The sequence below is a fragment of the Hemitrygon akajei genome, chromosome 14 (genome assembly GCF_048418815.1).
Source record: "Hemitrygon akajei chromosome 14, sHemAka1.3, whole genome shotgun sequence".
NCBI lineage: Eukaryota > Metazoa > Chordata > Chondrichthyes > Myliobatiformes > Dasyatidae > Hemitrygon > Hemitrygon akajei.
Genome location: NC_133137.1, coordinates 31,170,158 through 31,179,617, shown reverse-complemented (window position 1 = coordinate 31,179,617; position 9,460 = coordinate 31,170,158). Strand labels below are relative to the sequence as shown.

The 9,460-nt window shown below is 39.5% G+C and overlaps 1 protein-coding gene across 1 annotated transcript; it reads left to right on the top strand.

The window, feature by feature from the left end:
- Positions 1 to 793: 793 nt before the first annotated feature.
- crybb2 (crystallin, beta B2) lies at positions 794 to 7,331 on the top strand. Its single transcript, XM_073066978.1, has 5 exons — positions 794 to 927; positions 1,295 to 1,413; positions 2,494 to 2,626; positions 4,589 to 4,731; positions 7,024 to 7,331. The coding sequence occupies exons 1-5, from the start codon at positions 868 to 870 to the stop codon at positions 7,187 to 7,189; spliced, it is 621 nt and encodes a 206-aa protein (XP_072923079.1). The 5' UTR covers positions 794 to 867; the 3' UTR covers positions 7,190 to 7,331.
- The last annotated feature ends 2,129 nt before the right edge of the window (positions 7,332 to 9,460 follow it).

Genomic DNA, 9,460 nt, shown 5'->3' with positions numbered 1-9,460 from the left:
TTTTTTTACAGAATTAGGATAATCTCTAAATATTATAAAATTGATCATTTTAAATCGACTCAAAAATAATTTTTTATGGGAGAGTTGGTGAAATTTATCACCTTAAGTTCTTGTTCTTCTCACAGTTATGGTGCGATTTCTGTGATTAAAAAAATCACAGAATCAAGTGTACATGCTGGGAGGCAGATTGTGATGTTTTTGGCAATTGGTTCATTTTAATTTCACAGTGTATTAATTTGCACGATATATTTTGATATAAATTAAGTCAGAAATAAAGGAATGGCAGAGCTCGATGCTGAGAATGTGTAATTCAACAGTTTTGAGTCCACATCTTGCAAACAAAAGATTGAACAGTGTCACACACAAAATGCTGGAGGAACTCAGCAGGTCAGGCAGCATATATGGAAATGAATAAAAGGTCGATGTTTTGGGCCGAGACCCTTCTTCAGGACTGGAATGGAATGGGAAGATGCCAGAATAAAAGTCCTGATGAAGGGTCTTGGCCCGAAACGTTGACTACTCATTTCAACAGATGCTGCCTGACCTACTGAGTTCATCCAGCTTTTGTATGTGTTGGCCAGAATAAAAAGGTGGCAGGGAGGGAAAGGAGGATAGTTAGAAGATGATAGGTGAAGCCAGGTGGGTGGGAAAAGTAAAGGTAAAGGTAAAGGAAGGAATCTGACAGAAGAGGAGAGTGGACCATTGGAGAAAGGGACCCATGGATAGGTGATAGCAAAGTGAGAATTGAATATCAATGTTACTCTGACTTCAAAACATAAAGCATTATGGTTTGATTTTATAGCTATCCAACATGTAACCAGTTTACCCCTTTCTATTAGCTTTTACAGAAATACACACTCAGCAAAAATGGCATCTGAACAGAACCCAACACCTAAACAACATCCAACATCAACTGCTGCCCATAAGGTTAGTTCATGCTTTTCTCCTAGACTATCTAGCAATAAATTTGTAATTCCAATTCTTTGAGACAAAGTGATGATACATTCTAAGCTCGTTCAAAATTGCTTTCATAGAAACATAGAAAATAGGTGCAGGAGTAGGCCATTCGGCCCTTCGAGCCTGCACCGCGATTCAGTATGATCATGGCTGATCATCCAACTCAGAACCCAGTACCTGCTTTCTCTCCATACCCCCTGATCCCTTTAGCCACAATCCCTTTCCTAACTGTTTTCTCCATGTCTTCTTTATATTAAATATGTTAATTATCAATTTATATTAATTAATTATATTGAGTACTAACTCAGCCAAATCTCATTTTGTTGCGCCATTTCAGATTGTTCTGTTTGAGCAAGAGAATTTTCAGGGCCGTTGTCATGAGCTGAATGGCCCCTGCCCCAGTTTGAAAGAGGCCGGAGTGGGGAAAGTTGGCTCCATTGTTGTACACAGTGGACCGTAAGTACTATAAGGAATACTTGGGATTTACACCAAACCATTTCCAACATTTTATGCCCTTATTTTAGGTTTTGAGGATTAATGATTTTTGCAGTGAATGGAAATTTAAATAAATTACAGCAGATCCTTGAAACCTGGAATAAAAATAAAAATGCTGGAAACTCAACCAGACAGGTTAACTCTGTTTCTCCTTCTACTGATGGCACTAGACCTGCCCAGTGTTTCCAGAGTTAGCTGTTACCTTCCTGGTGGGAAAACATTTTAATTCCAATTGCCATTCCTGTTCCGACATGTCAATCCATGGCCTTTTGTTGCCAAGGTAAGCCACCCTCAGGGTGGAGGAGCAACATCTTATATTCCATCTGGACACCCTCCAACCTGACAGCATGAATTTTGATTTGACCTTTCGGTGAACAAGTTGACCCCTCCCTTCCGCTATTCCCCATTCTGACCTTTCACTTCCACTTCTTCTCAGCTGCCTATTACTACCCCTGGGTTCCCTCCTCCTTCCCTTTCACCTACTGTCCACTCTCCGCTCCTATCAGAGTTTTTCTTCTCCAGCCCTTTTCCCACCTTCCAGATAGCCTCTTTCCCCTCCCCCAATCTTTTTATTCTGGCACCTCACCTCTTCTATTTCAATCCTAAAGAAAGGTCTCAGCCTGAAACTTTGACTGTCCGTTAATTTCCATAGATGCTGCCTGACATGCTGAGTTCCTCCAGCATTTTGTGCATGTTGCTTTGAATTTCCAGCATTTTCAGACTTTCTCATGTTTATTATTTTTTTGCATTTTTTCCTTTGGAAATATAAATATTAAAATGACACTGATAATAACAATGCTGTTTTAATGTTTTGATGACAGTGCCCTCTCCATTATTCAAACATAGTGTATTCAACTATCTGCTTGCACGAGGAAAGTGCAATGTGAAAGTCATCACTTTGAAAGATTCAATTTGAATTTTTAAAAATGTTATCTTTGCAACTGTATGAACAATATTAGACCACTTTCACCAAACAAATATTTTCGTTATAAGATGGCTAACTACTGGTAACATCCAAAACGTCTTTTTTTTAATCTTTAGTTGGATTGGCTATGAACAGGCTGGCTACAAGGGTGAACAGTTTGCATTTGAGAAAGGAGAGTATCCTCGCTGGGACACTTGGACAAACAGTCGCCGAAGTGACAATATTGGTTCCTTCAAACCTGTGAAACTGGTATGTTGATACCAATCACACAGCTGTCATGAGGAGACTGAAACAAACAGCGTCAGAGCAACATAAATGTACAATTATTTAAATGTCTAAATTGTTTGTACTCAGCTTTATAAATAAGGATGATAGCAGGACCAGCATCTGTCCATGATGTCTTAGTTGATAATCACATCAGCAACTTCTTCAGTTACTGTTGGCAGTTGTCAGATAGGGACCTAAAACATCAGTAGTGGAGTAGGCTTGATTCTAATCATTATTCAATGCTTCCAGTTGGAAGATGCATATGAGTTGAGACTGAATATTGAAAATACCAGATTAACATATTGAAGTTTTGAAATTCAGAATGTACACTCAGTGGCCACTTTACTAGCTACAGGAGTAGAACCTCGTGCTGTAGCCCCTCCACTTCAAGGTTTGACATGTTGTGCATTCAGAGATGCTCTTCTGCACACCACTGTGTGTAACACGTGGTTATTTGAGTTATTGTCACCTTCCCGTCAGCTTGAAAAAGTCTAGCCATTGTCCTCTGACCTCTCTCATTAACAAGGCATTTTTGCCCACAGAACTGCCACTCACAGGATGTACTTTTGTTTTTCAAGCCATTCTCTGCAAACTCTAGAGACTGTTGGGCATTAAATTTTTGAGATACTCAAACCACCCCTTTTGGAACCAACAATCATTCCACAGTCACAGTCAATTAGATCATATTCATTCTCCAGTCTGAACAACTCAACCTCTTGACCTTGCCTGCATGCTTTTATGCATTGAATTGGCCCATTAGATATTTGCATTAATGAGCAGAAGTACAGGTGCACCTTATAAAGAAGCCACTGAGTGTATATCGATGATTCATGGTCACTGATATTTATTTTCATTTATCCTCCCTCTTTTTCTCCCCTCATAAAAGGACTGCTTGTTGGTGGAACAAAATTTCATTCCACCTCTTCAGTTTCTCACCCAGATGAGCAGTCCTCAACTACAAGACTTTACAGTATTTATCTCTTAGGGTATCAGAGTTAAACTCATCTCCATCCTCACTGAGCAGCTACACACCTATTTTGCAACAAGCATCAATAGACATCAACTCCTGACCATCCTAATTCATTATTTCCATAGACTGAGGAAAAATCAGATCAAGGTTTCAAAATTGATTGTCGCTAGGATAGGGTCCCAAACTTGAGTGGGAAGTTGTTTGATTTGTGGATCGTAACTACATGAGAAGGGGGATTTGCTAATTAGGTCATCAGGCTTTTTTTGTTGTGAACTATTGTCCAGAGTGACAGCATTTTGTATTGTTTCATATTGTTTGTTATTGGACATAAAGTTTTCATCAACATCACAAGTTATGATATTGCTAGAAATGTAAGTATAGTGAGCAGTACTGTAATCCTCAGTCTACCTAATAAAGTTAAGCTTCATTTGGTTGCATGATGCAATAATATTCAAAGAGCCATGTATAGTATCTGATGGAAATAATAGCTTCCCTTATCGTTATATTCTTTATATATGCAACCAAGTTATGGAAGTTTATTTCTGTTATGGAACTAAGTTCTCTTAATTTTCTGATGTTTTACAGTATTTAATCCCAAATGCTTTAGAGAACCTTGACCATGTTCACGAGATAATATTTACTTTCCTCGCCTATCTGTAACCTTTGATGTAGTTGATTATATCTTTATCAGGGTGTGGCTGTACTTGTTTGTTATCTCTCCAGTCATAGTCAGAGAATCACTTGCAATGGCTTTCCTTCCTTCTCTAGCACAGTTAGCAGTGATGTCCATCCTGGGCAGGGGTTCCCAACCTGGGGTCCATGTACCCCTCATGGATAAGGGCCCATGGCATAAAAAAGGTTGGGAACCCCTGATCCTGGGTCTCAACCCATTTCTCATTAAAGTGTTGCACACTTGACAACAGCAAATTTTCGTTATAAAGAGGACTTACCTTTTTGTGTAATCCCATCTACAGGATGGGCAGGAGCACAAGATCATTCTTTATGAAAACCCCAACTTCACTGGAAAGAAAATGGAAATCATAGATGATGATGTGCCAAGCTTCCATGCTCATGGATACCAGGAGAAAGTGTCATCCATTCGTGTTCTGAATGGAACGTAAGTACTGTGAAAAGACTATTAGAAGTATACTTTTTATTAAGACTTTATGACTTTGACTACTATCAGAAATCATGAGACATTGAAAATTATCCTTTATTTTCTTAACGTAAGGTACAATATTGTTTGGCATGAGAGCTGCATTAAGAATTCCTTGCACTGCTGGACCACATATCAGAATGCCTGCCAGCTTTCCCCAGCTTTGTGCTATGTGGTGGCAGGCAGATGACAGCACCAGTGCCCGGGTTCATGCAGGTGACAGTTCTCAGAAATTCACCACTCGTGAAGCGCAGAAACAGAGCATTTGATCTATATTCCTATTGAAAATTTATTTTGGATTTGGCTCGCATTTTTAATTTATTAACTTCTTACTTGAAACTTAGCCTATCCATTTTGAGACTGGATAGTCACAGGGGTTCCCAATCTGGACCCTTTGCTTAATGGTATTGTCCATGGCACAAAAATGGTTGGGAACCCCTCATCCAGAGCTTGATAGACAAAATGTGTGAGGGCTTGACAACATCCAGTGATTACACTGGTGTCATGAGTAAATAGTACAGCTTCCATATTTTGGAACAAACCGTTGTAAGTGGTAGCGAGCCAAGGCTTATTCTGTTGTATGTATGCTAGGAATATGAAAGTTTTAAATCCATCTTTCATTGCTTATTTATTTATGAAATTATATCAACAAGCAAAGTATATCCTGATAGGCAGGCTGAAGGAAACCTTTGAGTAACTCAGTAAAAGATTGACCAATACTCAGTCCTCCATAGCCTACCGAAACAACAGGCTGAAATTGTACCCTCAAGACCAGGCCATTTCAAAGTCTTACTGGCGAGGTGGAGATATGCTTCTACCAAAGGAAGTGTAAGGCACCTTCCCTCCACTAGCCTGCAGGTCACCCTTGGGCAATGTGCAGCGCCTGCTTAACACCACCCCCCCCCACCCCCGATCAGGGTCACATGAAGCTATGGGAGCAGGTGGTGGATATCACAAGTCCTGGTTATACAACTTCTGATGCCAGGCAGACAATCTCTGGAGAGTATAGATAATGGCTGGGGTCACCCATCTAGTAAAGACACTGCCCAGAAGAAGGCAATGGCAAACCACTTCTGTAGAAAAAATTTGCCAAGAACAATCGTGGTCATAGAAAGACCATGATCACCCACATCATACGACATGGCACATAGCAAACGAACTGAGTGATCATCATGTTTTCTCCTCTTAAAAAAAACTACTAAAAGGAAAAACTAGCATTGATATGAATACTTATAAAATATCCCAAGGTCTGAGCTTGGATCCACCCCATGAGAAGACAGACATGACTCGGTACATTCTTGATCTACAATTCCTTTAACCTTTAAAAGAGTCCACATTACTTTGGAATGGAAGAGTTATTTAATATTAAGGCAGTAATGCATAGGATTAGAATTAGGCCATTTGTCCAATTGAGTCTGATCTGCCACTCTATCATGGCTGATTTATTATTCCTCTCAAACCCATTCTCTTGCCTTCTCCCCCAACCTTATGCACCCTTACTAACTGAGAACCTATTGACCTCTGCTTAAATATACCCAGTAAATTGGCCTCCACAGCTGTCTGTAGCATTGAATTCCACAGATTCACCATACTCTAACTAAAGAAATTTCTCCTCATTTTGTTCTGAAGTGGGGGTTCCACAGACCCCCTCAGTAGGGGCCATGGCATAAAAGGTTAGGGACCCCTGTTCAAAAAGGATGTTCTTCTATTCTGAGGCTATGCCCGCCAGTCCTATGCTCTCCCACTATTGGAAACATCTTCTCCACATCCACTCTACCTAGGCCTTTCAATATTTGATGGGTTTCAATAAGATTCCCCCTCATTTTTCTAGAATCCAGTGAGTACAGACCCAGAGCCATCAAGCACTCCTCATATTTTAACACTTCCACTATTGTGATCATTCACATATTATAATACTTAATATTTCCTCTTCCATTGTTGATAGTGCTGACCCTCAGAATTTCCATCTATCACGATACATAGGAAGGAATCACATCTTTAAACTCAACTCTACCATCATTTTATGCCCATACATGCAAGTGCAATTTATCAGGAGCCACTGAATGATTGCCAATATGTAATTCTTAATACTTTTTGCTCTTTTGCAAAAAGAGACTAGTTGGCTCAACTGATATTGTTAAGTTCAGTACTAGACTGGGGAGAGGGGGGCAGTGGTTAAAGATATGTCCTTTCATTTAATTGAAAAGCTCAAGTCTATGGCATTCCTCCTGCATCTTTCCATTTGCTTTTCAGATGGGTTGGCTACCAGTACCCAGGCTACAGAGGCTACCAGTATCTGCTTGAGAAGGAATACAAGGACAATAGTGAATTTGGAGCCCAGCAGCCTCAGGTCCAGTCTGTCAGACGTATTAAGGATATGCAGTGGCATCAGAGGGGCGCCTTTCATCCCACCAACTGAATAGCACCTCTGCTCTCATCATCAGTTTCTCACTGAATTGCCGCTAAATTCCTAACCACGGGTTAAATGAATGCTTTCCTACAGTATTCTGTATGAATATGACAGCTGAGCCAATTCAATAAAGTCCTGCATTTCAAACTTACCTCCTCTATTATGTGTTTGTTTTTTAGTATTAATTTGCTTCATTGCAAGGGTGATGGAGTGAAGAAAAGAAATGCTGGATGTTCCACAATATTCAATCTTGTTCATGGTGATGTTCTGTGGGACTAATTCACTCAATAGCTTGGCTGTAAAATAAACTTAGCTGCGGAGAAGTTACAGTTAATGGTTGGTTACAAATGATCTTTATATTCAGTGACATGTATTAGCTTCGTGAGTTACCATTGTCCAATGGTATGTATTGGAGAGTGCCTGGGTCGACTGAATATCTAACGGGGAAGCTGGATAGTGATCAGCATTCTATGCAACAAAACTTGGCATAGTTTTTTGGAGAATTTGGGAAATTACAGGTATCTAACAATTTAAATCTATGTGCATGACTTGTAAATTTTTTAACCAACAGGCCATAATCTATTGGCAGAGCAAGGGGAAATATACCCACAATATATAACACTACAGCCATTACCGTACTACCAACATTTTTACAACATTCAATATTTGATTATTTGATGCATCTTTCATTAGTGATCTACTGAATTAGATGACTAAATTTTCACACAGTTCTTTTCTAACAGCACTTTGAATTACACCATTTATATGAGAAGTGCTCTATAAATAAGTTATTATTATCGTTATCATTAACAGCATTGATCCTTGAACAGAATTGGATCTTCTCAGATACTTTAAGAAAACATTATTCCTAACGCGTCTGAGAAGATCAAAGCTAAGAGGTGTTAGCTGCATTTGCATACCTTTTTAATTTTGTGTCATTCAACAATGTGACCACTGAACGGCAGTGTAGGCCTGTGACAATAAACAAGAGGAAACTTGCAGACGCTGGAAATCCAAGCAACACACACACAAAATGCTGACGGAACTCAGCAGGCCAGGCAACATCCATGGGAAAGAGTACAGTCAGTGTTTCAAGCTGAGACCCTTCATCAGGACACCATAATAAGCACTCTGGTCAAAGCAATTGTAAGTCTAGACACATAGAAGAAGAGTTTTTCAGGTATTTCAGGTACTGATTGATGGTTTACTAAACCTTTCACAACGTTCCCCATCTTGTGTGAACATCAAGTAACATTCATCCTTGCCCCTAGTCAGGTATCCATCCAACTATTTTTATCATGTGGTGTGTTTGGCACAATGCTAAATGTTTTCCCACAGTTCTGTGCACAAAAAAGAGAAAGTGTTTATTATCAACAGCAGACCACATACAGACATGCCATAATAACTACTGTACACTTCACTACATGAAACATTAGTTCTGAACCATATAAATAAAAAAATAATTATTTAATATTTTTCATTCTATTCAATGCAAAACCAATTTTAACATTTAATCGTGTTACTGTAACTTTCAGGAACAACCAACCAGCATCAGTTTTTCTATTCAATATCAGTAATAAATCAGGAACTGGACAAAAACACATTAAACACGCTATTTCATACCAGGATGCCTTTTGTGAATGGCATCACATTTATTCTAGAAATCTCTCCAGATTGACTCTGACAACATTATATCATATTTTGGTTTACATGCTGTGTGGGTGCACTGCTGTCTGAAGGAATGCTGTTTTGTCTGGTTGTATATATGTACAATCAGATGACAAACTTGAACTTGAACTTCAACTTGAGGCAGTGGACTGGTGTTTGACCCATGAATGAATTACTGCCAGTAAGAAGAGTGGGAATATCCAGGCTTGACTATTAGCAGAATATCCTATTTTCGAAAAGTGAAGCATCCAATTGTTACAAAATCCCAGTGATCCATTCATTGGTCTGGAATGTGAGCCAGGGTCCAGAGTTCAAGCAGGGTGTGTGGTCAGAGAGCTTGGAGTGTGGCTGGAGCCAGATTCCAAATTGTGGGATGACTGTGTAACTGCAGCTAGAGCTAAGGACAAGAGTGTAGAGTTATAGAACATTACAGCACGGAAACAGGCCCTTTGGCTCATCTAGTCTGTGCTGAACTATAAATCTGTCTGGTCCCATTGACCTGCACCCAGACCATAGCCCACAGAGTCACAGAACATAGGTATAGTTCCTGCTCCCTTTAAACTCACTGGGTTCACTGGAAAATTTCTAACACATTAAAAAAAAATGTTCTGT

Coding starts and splice junctions, on each gene's coding strand:
- crybb2 (XM_073066978.1), top strand. CDS start 868: ATGGCATCTGAACAGAACCCAACACCTAAACAACATCCAACATCAACT. Junction 928..1,294: donor CATCAACTGCTGCCCATAAG/GTTAGTTCATGC, acceptor GCGCCATTTCAG/ATTGTTCTGTTTGAGCAAGA. Junction 2,627..4,588: donor CCTTCAAACCTGTGAAACTG/GTATGTTGATAC, acceptor TCCCATCTACAG/GATGGGCAGGAGCACAAGAT.